Source organism: Heteronotia binoei, chromosome 19 (assembly GCF_032191835.1).
Source record: "Heteronotia binoei isolate CCM8104 ecotype False Entrance Well chromosome 19, APGP_CSIRO_Hbin_v1, whole genome shotgun sequence".
Taxonomy (NCBI): domain Eukaryota; kingdom Metazoa; phylum Chordata; class Lepidosauria; order Squamata; family Gekkonidae; genus Heteronotia; species Heteronotia binoei.
The window spans coordinates 45257160-45275250 of NC_083241.1; the positions used below are offsets into that span (position 1 = coordinate 45257160).

The 18091-nt window shown below is 49.2% G+C and overlaps 1 protein-coding gene across 1 annotated transcript in view; it reads right to left on the minus strand.

The window, feature by feature from the left end:
• Nucleotides 1-18091, minus strand: part of TCF12 (transcription factor 12) — a 135459-nt gene that overhangs the window by 48550 nt on the left and 68818 nt on the right. Inside the window, exons 6-8 of the mRNA XM_060260009.1 lie at nt 17777-17841; nt 9224-9359; nt 7574-7626 (exon numbers count right to left, since the gene is read on the minus strand). Of these exons, the coding sequence (XP_060115992.1) occupies nt 7574-7626; nt 9224-9359; nt 17777-17841 (254 nt within the window). The remainder of the gene's footprint in view (nt 1-7573; nt 7627-9223; nt 9360-17776; nt 17842-18091) is intronic.

Below are 18091 nucleotides of genomic sequence, written 5' to 3' on the forward strand. Positions count from 1 at the left end.
AGAGTGCACCTGCGCCATGTGTGTTAAGTAGTGCTGAATAAAAGCCCCACACCTCCATTTACACAACAAAGGAGCGTGGCCTGCATCTCTCCCGGGCCCCCTCCCCGCTTATTTGCTCTGAAAAGGGGGGTGGTGGAAGGGGGGGGAGAGCAGAGAATTCTGCCTTTAGTTGTGTGAATTTTACATGCAGATTCAAGGATAAACCAATTTTTAATTGTAATGAATGTAATATCATAAAGCAACCCCAAAGCATTAGATTTATCACAGCTGTAAATGATTTTCTTTAAAAAAAAAAAAACCCAAGGCCCCTCCAAGCCCTTTCCATCAAAGCCCCCAATTCTCCAAGGAGACATTTTTAGCAAGAGGGGTCAGCAAACCAGTTGCTTGAAAGTCTTCCTGATGCTGGGCTCAAGTTAGAAAAGGCTTAATGAAGGGCCTGAAAACCCACCAGGGCTTCCCCAGGAACATCTGACTTGGTGATTTATGCATATTAATAACTGCAGTCCTATTGAGGCAGGCAGAGCCCACGAAGTGTCCCACGAATCTTAATGTCTTCAGCTCCACTGGGATTATTACGAATGTAAATTTCTACCATTCTGGGCTATTAATCTCTGTCTGTCCTCCTGTTCAGCAACATAATGACTAATTAAACATCAAAAGACAAGAATGGGGAGATTTTCTCCCACAGTTCCTGGGCCACCTCTCCTCCCCTGAGAGGAATTCGCATGACAGGGATAAGTAGGTAAATGGGTACGAAATTTTCTACAAATAACTGCCACCACAATATGAAAACAACACACAGCAAAGGTGTCGCTTGACCAGAGCTGTGCGGCTCACGTCGCTCAGAGGGACACCTTCACGAGGCTGGCTGGCGACTCAGGATGGCCAGAGGTCCTCTGGGTGCTCCCTTTCTCTTCCTTTGGACAGGCTCCCTTTTCTCTCAGCACCCAACAGAGAGGAGGATGCCCTCTCTGCTTTCTTCTCACCTCATCACAAGGCTCCCTGACACCCTCTCCGTTAAGTTCTTTCCTTTGCCACAGTGCACGTGCTCTGGCTTGGAGCACACAGACCCAATCTTCTCGGGACTCTGCACTCTGGCTTCTCCCTCTTCAATTCCACCTGCCCCTCCCCACAGCACCATCTCTCCTGTCTCCCTATGAATCACCACCCTTCCTGCTTCCCTTCCTCTACTTCCTTATCCTGCAGGCTTTTCTGCATCCCATTTCTCATCTTCTTCAGCCTGAGCTACTGCATTTGGCAGCAAAGGTACACCGGTCCTTCCCTCTCCCAGCAAGGCATCTAATGGGCCAAAAAGGCTATACTGCCTCTCCAATAAGAGGCGAAACAACACAGGTACAGCAAAAACAGGTTTCCTACCTGTAACTGATGATCTTCGAGTGGTCATCTGTGCAGTCACACTGATGGGATATAGGCGCCCGCGCCGATCTCGATCGGTATTCTTGAAAGCTGCGGATTTCCGCGCCCCAGGCCCAGTGCGCATGCGCAGAAGCCCCACCGCGCATGCTCACAGGGACCGGAGCGGACATCCCGCCAGTTCCTTCTGACCGCTGCGTAAGCCCGTATAGATGGACCGGCAGCGGAGGGGAAGGAGGGCGGGTAGTGTGACTGCACAGATGACCACTCGAAGATCATCAGTTACAGGTAGGAAACCTGTTTATCTTCTTCGTGGTCTCTGTGCATCACACTGATGGGAGATTAGCAAGCCAAAGTCCTACCTGGAGGAGGGTGCAACGGTCCATCAGCGAGAAACCTCTTGAAGCACCGCACGGCCCACTGATGAGCGTCTACGCCAGTTCAGGTCCAGCGCATAATGGTTGATAAACGTATGCGAGGAGGACCAAGTGGCAGCATCACAAATGTCTTTCAGTGGTATTCCTCTCATAAAGGCTGCCGAAGTAGCTAGGGCTCTCGTGGAATGAGCTCTAATCTGTCTTGGCAGAGGTTGCTTGTTCAACAGGTAGCACAGTTTTATAGTCTCGGTTAACCACTTAGAGATTCGCTGCGACGAAACTCTTACACCTTGCGATGTTGTGGAGTACGAGACAAAGAGTCTAGGGTCCCTTCGTCCAGGTCCCACTCTATGCAAGTAGAATGAGAGAGCCCTTTTCACATCCAGTGTATGGAGTCTCCTTTCGGAGTCGGTACTTGGATTAGGAAAGTATGTGGGTAGGCATATTTCTGCATTCAGGTGAAAAGCAGACGTTACTTTCGGAAGAAATGTTACATCAGGACGTAAGCACACTCCTTCCGTACTGAATTTTAAATATGGGTCGTCGCAGCGCAGCGCTGCCAGTTCACCAACCCTGCGAGCAGAGGTAACGGCCACCAAGAAGGCTGTTTTCCAGGACAGTAATTGCAAGGAACATGTCGCCATGGGTTCGAAGGGTTTTCCCGTTAATGCCCGTAGTACCGCTGGGAGGTCCCAGGCAGGGGCTGGGATTCGCACCGCAGGGTACAACTTGGCCAAGCCCTTTAAGAACCGTTTAGTATCAGGGTGTGAGAACACAGAGTGGCCTTCAAGTTGTTCATGGTTAGCCGATATGGCTGCTAAGTACATTCTCACAGATGACACCGTTAGTCCCCTGTCAAGGAGTGAGAGCAGAAAGTCCAGGATTAGTGGGAGGCCTGCTGTCTTGGGTTCCCTGTTAGTTTTGTTCACAAATTGGATAAACCTTGTCCATTTATAATCATATGATTTTCTCGTGGATGATTTTCTACTATTCAACATAACGTCCAGGGCTCTATCGGACAATGTCGTCACACCAGCCTCCATGCCGTGAGTTTCAAGTGAGGCACGTCGTGGTGAATCACTCGTCCCTCGTGCGACAGTAGAAGGTCTGGGCTCATCGGAAATTGGTGGAACATTCCATGAGACAGCCTCAGTATCGGAGAGAACCACTGCTGTCTGGGCCACCACGGTGTGATGAGAATCCCCTTGGGGTGTTCGAGTTGAATCTTGTGAATCACCCTCGTAATTAGCGGGATTGGTGGAAAGAGGTACACATGCAAGCGAGTCCATGGGATCAGTAACCCATCTCCCAACGACAGAGGGTCTGCACCCCCTCTGCAGCAAAATTTGTCGCATTTTGCGGTGTTGCGTGTGGCAAAGACATCCACTTCCGGTGTGCCCCACTTCTGGAACACTGGTAGGAGGAATTCCCAGTTGAGTTCCCACTCGTGGAGTGAGGCCCCTCCCCGACTGAGGTAATCCGCACAGGCATTCAGATTGCCCGGTAGGTGAGTGGCTACTAGGGTAACGTTCGACTCTCTGCAGATTTCCCAAATCTGTAGCGCTAGAAGGCATAACTTCCTTGAGACTGTGCCGCCTTGTCTGTTTACATAAGATAGGGCTGTGGTGTTGTCTGTCAAGATCGCTACCGTTCTCCCCACAATCTGGTGTCTGAATGAGAGAATGGCATGATGTATGGCCAGCAGCTCTAGGAAATTGATGTGGCAGCGCAGAAGGCCCTGAGGCCATCTGCCCCCCACACACATATCGTTCGCATGTGCTCCCCAGCCCCATAAGGATGCATCCGTCGTTATGGTGAATGTGGGAGTCTGCCTGTGAAATGGGGCTCCCTGGAGGAGGTTCTGCTTTTCCTGCCACCAGTATAGAGTCCAGATTACTGACGTTGGGACCGTCAGTTGGCGTGAGGGGAGGTCTGTCTGACAGTTGAACACGCGCAGAAACCATAACTGTAGCATTCGCATGTGGAATCTGGCGAATTTCAGTACTGCCGTGGTCGCTGCCATTAAGCCCAGGAGGCGTTGGACTTGGAACGCTGTGACTGTAGGGTTGACTAAGAACATATGTATTAGGGATTGGATATCCTCCGCTCTTTGTGCCGGGAGGAATGCCCTGCAAACTTGTGAGTCCAGAATGGCCCCTATGAATTGCACCCTCTGAGCGGGTTGCAGTGCCGATTTCTTTAGGTTGACCTGTAGGCCTAAGGTTTGCAGAAGGGTTAAGGTGACTTCTATGTGCTGTAGTAGTAGGGGTTTCGAACTCGCCACCAGCAGCCAATCGTCTATGTAAGGAAAGATAGTGATCCCTTGTAGACGTAGATGAGCTGCCACCACCACCATGGTCTTTGTAAAAACTCTCGGTGCCGTGGAGAGGCCAAAAGGCAAGGCTTTGTATTGGTAGTGGGAGTCTCCAACTGCAAACCTGAGGAACTTCCTGTAGTCGTGGTGTATAGTTACATGAAAGTAGGCATCTTGCAGGTCCAGTGTGGCCATCCAATCCCCTTGGTTCAGTAGGGGTAGGATGTTTTGTAGGGAGACCATTCTGAATTTCTGGTTTGGTATGAAATGGTTCAGGCCTCGTAGGTCCATAATGGGCCGAAGGCCTCCATCTTTTTTGGGGATGGTGAAATATCGGGAGTAAAAACCTTGTCCAATCTGGTTGACTGGCACCCGTTCTATTGCATCTTTCTCGAGCAAGGATTGAACCTCTGTCTGTAGTGTGAGGGACACCCTGGTGTGGATGACGGTGGGAACTGTAGGGTTTTCTCTGAATTCTATTTGATAACCCATCCGGATTATCGACAAGACCCATTTGTCCGTAGTGATTATGGACCATGCCTGGAAATAAGGGAAAAGTCTGGTATGGTCCGGGTCCGAAGGGGAAGGGATAAAACAGGGGGAAGGGCAGTCAAAGACCCTGTTTGGACGGTCTACTCCCCTTTTGTCTGGACGACTGTGATGAAGTAGGTGAGTACTTCGTTTTGGGGTTGTACGGAGGTTTGGAGTAGGGTGTGGAGCCCTTGGGTCTCCATTGTTGTTCTGTAGGCTGCTTGGGGAACTGCTTCTTGTTCCACGGCTTGTTCCAGGAGCGTCTCCCTTGGGGCCTAGATGAGATGGGGACCCCTAAATTGCGTGACGTTTTAATACTTTTATCCATCTCCTGCAGTATGGTATCGGTATTGGAGCTGAATAATCCGCTTCCATCGAATGGGAGATCTTCGATGCAGGATTGTGTATCCTGCTGGAGCGCCGTGGATCGCAACCAAGAGTGACGTCTTAGGGTGATCGCTGAGGTAAGTGTCTTTGCTGCAATGTCACCTGCGTGTTTGGCAGAATTGATTTGTTGTTTTGCTAATGCAATGCCTTCCCTTTGGATTTTCTTCATTGCCTGTTTGGTTTGTTCTGACAGGTCTGGTAGAGCCGACAATTGGTCCCACAGGGCATATTGATAACGGCCCATACACGCTCCATAGTTTGCAACTTTTACTCCTAACGAACCTGCTGTGTAGAACTTTCTGCCTAGGTTGTCTAGTTTCTTCCCTTCTTTGTCTGGGGGAGAAGCATTGTCTTTCTGGCCTTTGAGGACGATGCCACTACTACAGAGTTTGGTTTCGGGTGGGTAAATAAAAACTCTGCTGTGGATTCCTGGACTCGATACATATGGTCCAGCCTGCGGGAGCTTATTGGTGTTGAAGCTGGTTTGTCCCAGGACGATTTTGTGGTGTGGAGCATGACCGTTGTAAGCGGTAAGGCGATGGCCGTCGAGGTGTCTAGCTGGACGACATCGAACACGTTGTCGGTGACTACCGGCTCTGGTTGGACCGTCGGTAGCGACAGGGTGTGTGCCATCCTTCTAATTAGATCCCCATACGATTTCAAGTCCTCGGATGGGGATATGGGGAGCTCCTCGCCCACTTTACTTGATGGAGCCGGTTCCTCTGGGGAGGAGATGTCTTGGTCTTCCCGGGGAGAACCTTCCTCAGATCTGGGGGAGCCTTCTACCGAGCCCGAGTGCTCCGAGGAATGTTTGGGCGTCTCTGGAGCCTTTGGTGACTCAGGGGTCTTTCGACTCTCCGAACTTCGCCGTCGTGGGGAAGTCTTTTGTGTCCTTGGCGGTGTCGTGTCAGGTGGTTTTGACACCGACGCCGACGGAGTGTGCCTCGGCTTGTACGACGTCCGGGATCGTACTGATGCTTCAGACTGCTGGTCCCAATCCAGAGGTCTGGGTGTGAACCAGGGGAACATGGAGGGCATAGGGCACGACCCGTATAGGTATTGCCACTGCCGCTGATCCCATGACATTGGGGGCGGTGGTTTCCGAGGAGATCGATCTCTGACGCGGGATCTCTCCTCTGAGTCTCGGGATCGATGTCGACCCCGGGGACTACGCCGAGGGCTGGTTGAGTAGTCGCGCCCGCCGTCTTCTCTAGGTGTAGTGGGTCGATCCTTTTTGGGGCTTCGGTTCCGCCGATGATCGGGGCTGACCGATGGGTCTCGGGTCGGTGTTCGGGATTGAACAGTGTCCTCCACCATATGTGTATCTGGTGGACTACCTTCTGCCCCCGATCGTTGCGATAGATCAAAGTCGCGGTCCGAGTCGGAGGATATGGCGATTTGCGTCGACATCGATGCCAATACCGGGGGGCTTGAACGGCGGCGAGGGGAGGCGAATAGCTTCAACGGTGGAACTCTCGCTGCCGATTCCGATGGCGATGGCGATGTCGGGAGCGAAGTCGCGGACGACCGATGCTTATCCGACTTTTTCTTCTTCGCTTCCGGCTGAGGTCCCTTCTCCTCCCTTGGCCGTTTTGCAGGAGTGGAGGAGGCGGACCTTGATGCCGAGCCCGACTTCGTGGGGCGATCGGCGTCGGGGGCGCTCTTGTCGGTGCCGAGCGACTCCGACGTTGACGGCTTGTGCTGCGCCGTCGACATCTTCTTAGGCGACAGAGCTTTTTCCATCAGTGCCGCCGCTAAACGTCCCGCGCGGTTTTTCTTCGTTTGGCGGGAAAACTTCGCGCAGTGAACACACGCGTCAGGGATGTGTGTCTCTCCCAGGCAAAAAAGACAAAGAGCGTGCCCGTCTGGGGGAGCGATCTTGCTACCGCAGTTCCTGCACCTCTTGAAAAATCCCCACCGCTTTTCCATGCGGGGGGGAGGGGGGGGGAAAGGGCGGGAAGAGAGAACTGAGGAGAAAAGTCCCGAAACAAAATGTTTCTTTCCGCCTCTTAGTCTTTAAAAAGACTGTTGTGTGGACTAAGCCAAATAAAATATCTGATAAATCCAACGATAGCAACTTCCAAGAAAGGATTTCTACCGACCGTAGCGAGAGATCGACTGATCCAAGCGGCGGTCAGAAGAGAACTGGCGGGATGTCCGCTCCGGTCCCTGTGAGCATGCGCGGTGGGGCTTCTGCGCATGCGCACTGGGCCTGGGGCGCGGAAATCCGCAGCTTTCAAGAATACCGATCGAGATCGGCGCGGGCGCCTATATCCCATCAGTGTGATGCACAGAGACCACGAAGAAGATCAGAGACATTCTCTCGTCCCTCTCCCCCACTTCCCACAGGCCTTAGAAACCCCTATGCAGAGGCAGGAAAGGGCTGCCAAAAGGGGTACCAGGAAATCTTTGAGAAGCCGCTACTGTCTCATCGGCCTGGTGTTACGCTGGCCTCTGATGGACATTAGAAACCTGGCTCTGTGCAATAAATGTAAGTCAGCAATCCAATAGTGACTAGACTAGATAGACAGAGTGTCCACCTCTCTGTTCAGCTGTGTTTACCAAAAGTTAAAAACAAAGCTTTACTTACAGAAGAAGGCAAACCAGGAGGCACCTTCCTTACTTTCTTTGTCTGCAGAGAATCTGCACAAAAAAAGTCACAAATTTTCCAATTAGCTACACTTCAGGAACAAACAGAAACAAGCAGCAATGCCCAAGCAAGACTGCTAGAATGAGCAAAGCTCTCCAAAGAGGGCTTGAGAATAGAAGAAAGGTGGGAAATGGGCAGAAGGATCCATGACTAAAACCACAGAACTTCCACTTCAGAACTCGTTTCAGTACAGCTAATTATGCTGTGGAACAAACAAGACCGCTCTGTAGCTGCACATCTACTTCAAATCCATGAGCTGCCTCAGGGAACCCGTTCACACAAGAGCGCACCCAAGGAGACACAAAACAGAACAGCACTCAGATACTAGCCTTGTGAGCAACCTCATTCAAGCCAGTGCTTCGTGAAAGTACAGGAGTCACCCCAACCTAAGGGAAAGGTCAAACCACGAGGAGCCTGCAGACTGTGGGGTTTGTACCTGCAGGTCTGACACAGGGAGCTGAATCAGAACGGGATGTGATGATACTCCGGGCACAACTCTTCTCACAAGCAGCTTGGAGTCTACTACTCCCAACTATGTGACTAGAATAGACTGGGAATCTACTATGTTGGTTACGCCTAACTTATATGCTCTGGGCCTCTTTTTCAAAATGTAAGCTTCATTTTGGGCTGGTGCCTCAGCACTGACTTAACTCAGGAGGGTGGGGGGCCTCACAGAAGCACCTGACCACCTGATGGGGACACCCAGAGGTCATGAGCAGAAGCAAAGACTGGGGGGCGGGAGGGGGCTTGGATTCCTTGTGGAATCTTTTATACAACCAGCACAGGCAAGACTCCTTCCTCTCTGCCCAGAGGGCAAGCTGCTGAATTTCATCATCAGTAAAATATCCAACAATATCAGCTAGATGGCAGCCGAATGTCAAACAGTATACAATTCTAAACTATGACAAGTTCATAAAGAGACATGTGTCCCAACTCTATACAAACTAGAAGTTCTTCCTAATGCTGTCTGAAACATTTAATTGCCATAGAACGACAGACAATGACCGTCGCTATTGATCAAACAACTGAACGATAAATCTTCAAGAGCAGGAGCGATAACATTAGGCATGTCATAATCTCTGTTTGTGTACATCCACAAGACCCACAGGTCACCTGGGGGGAGGGTTGCAAAGGGAAGCTGGTAGCAACTGCTCTCCACTTTTGCTCTCCAAAGGATCAGGGTCACGCCATCCACTCTCAGGAGCTTCAAGGTGACGTGGAATCATAACCGCTCCCCACCCGCCCGAAAAGCTACATCTACACTGAGACAGATTTCATCACCACCACCCCAAGCCTTGGCCTTGTATGCCAAGAGGAACCCACTTAACCAGGGTCTTTTTTGTGGCAGGAACTCCTTTGCACATTAAGTCACACCCCTCTGCTGTAGCCAATCCTCCAAGAGCTTACTGGGCCCTTCTTACAGGGCCTTCTGTAAGCGCCAGGAGGATTGGCTACATCAGGGAGGTGTGGCCTAATATGCAAAGGAGTTCCTGCTACAAAAAAAGGCCCGCCCTTCGCTTTCAACAGACAGGCTTGTGAGGAGAGCGACAGCAGCAGCAGCCAGTATAGTGATAAGCATGGATTGCTCACCAAGTGAAGATGACTCCTGGAGAGGCCTTCGCCTGGGATTCGTGGCAGAAAACGGATAATAGGGTGTTCCCGCTTTCCCTGCGGATGGCATCTGACTCGGGCTTCCAAGCCCCATCTCTGGCCGAAGCAGACTGGGCTGCAAAACAAAGGAAAGAATGACATTTGAAAACATCCTCCCTAACAAAACACAGCCAGCGTTGGCTGTGAAAGTAAACTTCAATCCCAAATCAGCTTGTTCAAATAAATGTTGACTGGGAGGTGGGGGTGGCTTAAGAATTAGCATGATATTATTGCTGTAGGTCAGGAAAGATTCCCAGCTGACAACTCCAGTTTCAAGTTTTCTGAAAGTTTTATTACCTTTCACTTTAAAAGCCTGCTGGCTGACAATAATTACACACAAGGCCTCATTATCAGCATATCAGTTAACAAGCCGAAGTGAAAAGAGGCTGAACTTGTCGAGACACAAACAGTGCTGAATTAGGATCTGACTGCAATTTTTAAATTCATCTTCTAGTCAACTGACACAGAGATTTCTTTGCAAAACACACGAAGTACCAGAACAGAGCACCCCCACCCCCAAATGGGCTTAATTCCACCAGAGCAAGAGCCTTCTCGGTTGCGGCCCCAATGCTTTGAAACACTCTCCCAGAAGCCATCAGGGCCCTGCGGGACTTATCGCAGTTCTGCAGGGCCTGCAAGACTGAAATGTTTTAGATGGCATATGACGGGAGAGGGCTGCCGCCACAGCTGGATCTATCACACTTTAGTACTAACTGCCTAGGATCTGCACATGCTGAGAAAGGAAAATATTATATGATCCGCCTGAAGCAGCACCATTGCAATTATCTAATTGTTTTGATATTGCTTATTGTGTATTTTGTGCTGTGAGCCGCCTTGAGTCTGCATAGAATGGGTGGGATATAAACATAATGTAAATAAATAAAGGGGCAAGCTTTGACTAAGCTGAAAGAAGCAACTGTTAGAGAATGTTAGAGAGTCATTCTTCTGTATCACTGTTGACCTTTTAAATGTTTTAGCAAAGTTGTTTCGATCTATTCTTTGCAACATGAAAAATCAATACAAAGGCAGTTAAGGGATCGCACTGATAGTCCCATATACCAGAATAAAGTGAGCAAGCCTCCCCAAGTCCCATGCTGTGCTGAGAGCACCACAGGGGGGCAGGATGTAAGCAGCCCGAGGGAGCCAGCTTGATGTCGTGGTCAGAGGAGGGGTCTGGATCTCCACGCTGCCACGGAAGCCTGATGGGGACCTTGGGCCAGTCCCAGACTCTCAGCCTATAGGGGTGCGGGTGATGATAAAATGGGGAAGGGGCGAGTATTGTAGGTCAGTCTGGATCTCCACTGGGGAGAACTGTGGGGTATTAATGAATTGACAATTTCCCTCTGGGATGGTGTGAAGCAGCTCTGGATCATCCCTGCCGAGCTCTTGACCAACTGCCCAGGTTGCCAGCTTGTATGCCTTGAAGTTTGCTTTATTACCTGAACTGTTTATTTACTGTTAACTAGCTATGCAATTCCTTGCTTTACTAACACCAGTGCCCCAGGGGAATGTGGAGGGGGAACCAGAGGGCGATGGTGTCGAGCAAGGCCACAGCAGGGGAGGAGAGACAGGCTGGGTAGGCGAAGAGATAACAGATATGGGAACTGGTTCCTCTCAACAGAAATGCCCCAGCTTTATTATGGGAAGTGATTTAAAACCCCTATGCTTTGATGTATGCCAATAAAGGCCTATGCCTGTATCCACCTCGCTATTAGTATCAATGAACCTGTGTAGTGAATAGTATTGCTGTATCTTAATAAATGGAAACTTTGTTTTGAACAAAGACAAGTGTATTCCTTCTTAGAACTTCAATGCCCCTGCGCTGACACAGGTCTCTTCACAGAGATCACATTCTTCTAGCTAGCTAGATCCTTGTCTGCTAAACCTGTACTCATTTACTGAAGGACATAAGAACATAAGAGAAGCCATGTTGGATCAGGCCAATGGCCCATCCAGTCCAACACTCTGTGTCACAGAAGAACATCAGAGAAACCATATTGGATCAGGCCAATGGCCCATCCAGTCCAACACTCTGTGTCACATAAGAGCATAAGAGAAGCCATGCTGGATCAGGCCAATGCCCCATCCAGTCCAACACTCTGTGTCACACAGTGGCCATATATATACACACTGTGGCTAATAGCCACTGATGGACCTCTGCTCCATATTTTTATCTAACCCCCTCTTGAAGGTGGCCATACTTGTGGCCGCCACCACCTCCTGTGGCAGTGAATTCCACATGTTAATCACCCTTTGGGTGAAGAAGGACTTCCTTTTATCCGTTTTAACCACACAAGGCAAACATACCTACTGAATGAATCCGTATGGGACCTCAGTCGCCACGAGAGAAGTTAATGGACACAGAATTATATCACTAAACTAAGAGCCAAAGAATGTTGGAGAAGCTTCCCAGGTGCCAGCATCAGCTTTCAGTAGGGAATGCATTTAATTCAAAAGGTAGGTTAGCAAATGTATGGATCACTGACAATAACATGATGCTCAGTTTTCTGGCTAATAGGCGAGAAGGGGAGTTGGGTTAGTTTGACTCAAAGTTGGTTTAAAAAATTAAGTGTTCTCCAAGTTAATTTTCCATGAGCCCCGTAGCGCAGAATGTTAAAGCTGCAGTACTGCAGTCCTAAGCTCTGCTCAAGACCTGAGTTCGATCCCCAGCAGAAGCTGGGTTTTCAGGTAGCCGGCTCAAGGTTGACTCAGCCTTCCATCCTTCTGAGGTCGATAAAATGAGTCCCCAGCTTGCTGGGGGAAAGCGTAGATGACTGGGGAAGGCAAGGGCAAACCACCCCGTTAAAAGTCTGCCGTGAAAACATTGTGAAAGCAACGTCACCCCAGAGTCGGAAACGACTGGTGCTTGCACAGGGGACCTTTCCCTTTCCTCAAGTTAATTTTATGTCTTAATAGCCAAACGCATACACAAGCACACACAAAATAAAACCTGAATTGAAATATTTGATGAGGAAAAACAATGCATACTGAATGATGTTTAAATCTTATGTTTAAATGCATTTAAAGCTTTATAGGAAAATACTTTTATTAAAGCAATACTTGTAAAAATGTGAGGCAATTCTACAGCATTTACCGTATTTTTCGGACCATAAGACGCACTTCCCCCCCAAAAAAAAGTGGGGGGGGGGAAGTGCGTGCATCTTATGGTCCGAATACTAAAAGATGAGGGGGGAGGGGCCTGCAGCCCCTGGGAGACAAGCGGCAAGATCGCTCCCTCCGCCCCCATCGCCAACCCAGCACTTTGCAGGGAGCGATCTCGCCGCTTGTCTCCCAGCCAGGCGTGCTTGCCCCGCGCTTGCGTGCCTGGCTGGGAGACAAGCGGCGAGATCGCCCTCACCGCAAATCCAGCACTTCGCAGGCGCCGGCATGCTTCTCCCGCGCCTGCGTGCGGCCCCCGGCCGAGGCGGCCCGAAGGCTGCAATGGCGCCCGCATCACCCAAGATGGCCATTTGCGCACGTAGACGAAGGTGCGTCTTATGGTCCGGTGTGTCTAATCGCCCGAAAAATACGGTACTTCCTTTACACTGTTTAGATTTTAAAAAAAGAAAACTTAAAAGGCACTGAAGACACCTGACATACTTTTTTCGGTACAATGAAATCACTGTGCGTGATGCACCATGAACGTGGCCACCCACTCATCTGTTTCACCAGAATTTAACCCTCAGCCGCGGAGACCACCTGGACACCTCACCAGCATTACTTGTTTGCTCCATATCAAAACCAAAACTTAAATTCTTATTTATACATTTCCTCTCATGCCCTGGAAAGTATATTGTAAGCACCAAACAAATGAATCTGTAACTCTGAGGTTTTCTCTTCCCAGAGCCCCACTTTACAAATCAATAAAAATAGACATGTACACGCATGATTCTTAAGGAATAATCACCTCAAATAAACTAATTACAACTCAGAAACTGGCAAGTTTGCCTAATGTTCTGACAAAGGCATCCATTCATTGTTATTATGAAACAAATAATCTTTACAAACAGTTTTCCACAGAAAAATAAATCAGTGGAAAGAGCTCCGGCTCCCATCTCCACACATGAGAAGAGTGTGTGAGCACAAAGACATGCTGTATCGTGCTCAAACCTGTCGTGGCGCCTGAAAGCAGCCACCAAGTCCGCACGAAGCAAGAACTGAGGACGTCTCTGAATTATTGACTGGATGTTGGTTTCTGACAGCTGAAAACATGCTCAGATATCAAATGTGGCAACTACTGGCACCCATGAAGCTAAGTTATACTAAAAATCCATTATGTATGGAAATTTCAGGGACACTTTTACAACTATCAGCAGGTTGTTAAAGAATCCAATCTTGAGAATATCATTAGATAGCGAAAACAAAGGAACGCTGAATGAGTAATCAATAGTAGCTGCTGGAAAATTAGACAGATTAGGATTCTCTCTGAGGTTTTGTCTTAGAAAGTTTTCATTAAATGTATTGTGCTAACAAGTCATTAACCATACCCACGATTACGGGCCATTTTTTTAAAGTGAGAGAGGGAAGGGGGAACCAGCCACTGCCTCTTAGACAGGCTGGGGAGCAGCAAAGCATTCCGCACTGGAGGAGAAACCCCAGCATGTATAGTCTCAACACTCCCTCTGAGCTATTCTGCAAGTTTGAAATGGCAGTCAACAGCGATCAATGACATACTCCCTGTCGCATCTGACCACTGGCACAAGCCAGGGTTTAAATGTTGTATTGTTTCAATGTTGTAATGCAGGTTTTTGTGACTAATTTTTACCACCATCATTACGTACCAGGGATGGCCAAACTTGCTTAATGCAAGAACCACATAGAATAAACGCCAAGCGCTTGAGAGCCGCAAGACATGAACATAAGAGAGCAGGAAGGGAACAGACGAGGGGGAGGACGGAGGAAAAGGCGGAAGCTTTAACTTCAAATGCATTTTCCATGCCGCCAGCTGGCTTGACTAGGGAGAGTGATGTAAAGAGACAGAAGCCTTCTCCAAGCCAGTCAACAGGGTAATGGGGGCTTCAAGGGCCACACAATATGTGTGAAAGAGCCACGTGTGGCCCCTGAGCCACAGTTTGGCCACTCCTGCTATGTACAATGATCTGTTAACAGCATTTTTTTTTGTGGTGGCACAAAAGTGGGTGTGGCTGGACTGGCCCAATGCCACCCTTTTATAATCCGAGAAGAAAACATGGTGTCGTTGCTACAGTTTATTCAAAGAAAAAGTTCAGTGAGCAGGAGATGCTACCCTGACCGTACCTGGGACACCCTTGCCGACTGGGAATTAAAGACAAAAAGCTCTAAAGAGTCCCAAGTGAGGCTCAAGCTCTCAGCTGTGTGATGCACAGAGACCACCAAAAATAACAGAGTTTACACCAGAAACTGCTTTGCCACTACTTCCAGTTTTGACAGATCTGGAGCAGGAAGAACTTCAGCTGCAGTTGCCACAAATGCTGCATTCATAAAGCCGCACTTTTTTTGGGGGGGGGGATTTATCAGAAAGCCCTGTCCTTCGAGACATAAGGCTGGTGCTCGTAGGTCATGTAGCTCCTGTACTTTGGAGGAAGGGCTTAGCAGATGATGATCTAGGCTGGGACTCCAAGTGGATCCCCCCTGAATCATGAAGCCGGTCACTATTGCTACCATTAATTTCAGGAATATCCCAAGTGCTGATCAGAGATCAAAAGGGAGTGCTTAAATCTGACATACAAATTTGAGATACATCCTTGGGCCAAAAGACACACAAAACTGGGCAGACATCTGCCTAGCCTGAATTAAATTCAGCACCCAGGTGGGTGAACTGGGACCACTGCAAGGAAAGTTCTTATCAAGCCTGCAGAGGTCGTCAAGTCATTGGAATGGGAAGTTTTTGGGACAGGACCTCAGGGTTTCCATCCCAAACCCCTTCGTGCTTCATAAGCTTGTTGACCAGGACAGCTCCCCAAACACCAGTTTTTTTCTTTGACACCCCAGAGGAGTGAAAAGATTCCCATGGCTTTTTTCTTGCAACAGAACCTGGCTGCTGAGTTTAATTCAGGCTATCCTGATATCTGCCCAGTTTTGAGGATTCCAGGAAGGAGAGAAAGAGATGAGAGGGATGCAACTAGTCTTATGGAATACCCCCATCTAATGGCGCCCCGGCACACTGATCCAAAGAGGAGTGAAATCAGCTGCCCCAAAACAGTGGGCGGTATCCCCACCAACAGAGTAGTCACGGCATCATTTCTTTTTATAATATCTTTTACTTTTTATATTTTTTACTCTGAAAGCTGCCTTGGGCAGGGTTCCTGAAGAAGTGGCATGTTTTTTTTTTCTAAGTAAATAAAATGCAGCAGCTTTAGTCAGCCTCTGTAACTCGTCCTTACGGCTATGGTTTCCTTCTGGAACTGACTTTAACAGCATCTGGACTGTAAGACAGAAACCACAGCAAAAGAGAGAAACAGCCACTGAAGTCCTTACGGCCCAGGAAGAGGAGTCATGGCCCTCAAGAAAGGAAAATTCACATTTCCTCTCAGAAGTGACCCTTGAGGGAACTGTCATCCTGAGTTAGAGCAGCCGCAACTGACCTCCAAAGAAGCATGCCGGTGGTGTCTTCTCTGGAAAGATGAAGGTTTTTTCCACACACGTCCCCTGAAGTGGATTTTTAAGGGGTTGAGGCCATTCCTTTTTAACATTTCCTTAGATTTCAGGGAGCAGAAAAACTTCCTTTATGGAAAGAAGTCAGAGGGACCACATCTCTGTGACCCTTGAGTTTTGGGGTTCCATGTTCTTAGGCTCCTCACCAACGCCGTTCAGTCAACGAAGCAGGGATTTCCTCATGAGAGAAGCTGGGAAGTGGGGAGCTAAGGATGCCTCTGGAGCCTCTCCATCCAGATACCCTCTGCCTCCAAGATAGAGACAGAACTCCTTGTCACTCTGGGGCTATGGAGCTACAACCACAAACCAACTACTGACTGATAAGGCAGGCGGAGCTGTAAGAATTGATGGAATTATATTGTTCTCTAAACGTTGAAATCGTGTATCACCTGCCAGCTAGCAACATCCTAGCCAACAGCCTTCTAGAGCACCCGTTCCGTCCTGCCACACTACTCCTCCTGGAAAACTTGAGCTACTTGCAGCCCAGCGAGGTTCCTGCTTGGAAGGGGAGAAATCCAACGTACAGAACATTACAAATAAAACTGTCCAGCTCCAGAACTAACAACGAACTCTTCGCTTTACATAAGGAAGAGGAAACAAAGAGGGTTAGAGCGACTCGTGTGTCATCAGCCGCCCCCCCCGCCCTTCCTCCAGCCATGCAAGAGAATTCCTCCCTCAACTGCACCCTGCACTTCCTCCAGCTAATTCCTAACACCTGCTGCCCACCCCCCTCAAGGATTTCGCTGCAGATTATCTTCAGGAGTCAACTCCAATTTCAGCAACACAGGCCCTCCTCCCTCTGAGCAGCATTTTCTCTTTTCTCTTTTACTTTCTCAAACGCTCCTGCCTCCGAGCCCAGAATGTGCATGGTGGAAGAAGGGGGAGGGGGGTGCTCCTGCTTGAAGAGTCAAGAGCTGGTGTAGCCTGACAGTGGCTCTTTCTTTCAAGAAGAGGTCAGCAACTGGGCTGAGGAACAGCTCATTCCCCCACCCCCCAAAAAAGCTTCCTTCTCCAGCCAGGGAGGGCTTATTCCAGATAGCAGCTTTAATCAGAGGTTATCATTTTCTCTTGGGAAACCTCCCAGGGAACAGCATACTGATGTAAGAGCATAAATACCTAGTGCATCATCACCCTAAGCTGGGTGGCCCAGGATACAAACAGAATCAGAGTTGGGAGGGACCTCCAGGGTCATCCAGTCCAGTGCAGGAACGCACAAACCCCTCCCCCTCAATTCACAGGACCTCCATTGCTGCCAGGTGGCCATCGAGCCTCTGTTTAGCCCAGCCTCTTCTCAGATCTCAGAAGCTGCACAAGGTTGGCCCTGGCTAGTGCTTGGACGGGGGACCACCAAGGAACAACAGAGGCAGGCAATGGCAACCCACCTTTTGCTTGCCACTTGCCATGAAGACCCCACTGGGGTTGCCCCCAGTCAGTCACAGCCTGACAGCACTTCCCACCACCGTCGCACAACCAGCAGCAACAGAGGTCCCTGTGGAGGCAGCCGCCTTGGAGCCCTTCCTTTTTCTGGCCTGCTGCTGCTAGCCCTTTTGGCAGGCAGCGTTGTATTATTATCTGATACATCTTGCTTTTGTTCTTTGCACACTTCCCTCCCTGCACTTGTCTTTCTATTTCTATGCCACCTTGAGGGCCTTACGCCGAGCCCGGTGCTTGAGGCACCGTAAAAGTTTCCTGCATGCAAACGAAAACAACAAGCGGTGGGTTCCCAGAGCGCTCGGCTTGCTTCAGGTCAGAGGCTGCACAGGCCCAGGCCTGGTTCTCTCCCATACCAGCAACACGACCCCTCCCGCCGCAAGAGCCCAGAAACACCCCCTCCAAGGGAGACCTAACGCCATGTTTTACCTGGCAGCCTGTCAGTCCTGGCTCTCGACCAAACAACGGGAACGGGCTCCTTTCTGTCGTTTTCCCTATAAAGTAAAAATAAAATAATGAAACATCTGCTTCAGGCACGCAAAAAATCCTCATAAGCAGAGAATTAAACAGAGAGAAAAGAAATGAAAGAGTGCAAATTTAAGAAAATTAGCAGGGATATTTTACGTTTGATCTGAAAAAATATTTTAAAAGCATGAATTCCTCTAACATAAATGACCCTGGGGGAAAGCAAAAACCATGCTGTACCCAAAAGAGAAAAGACACTGTGCCTTAAAAATACTTCCA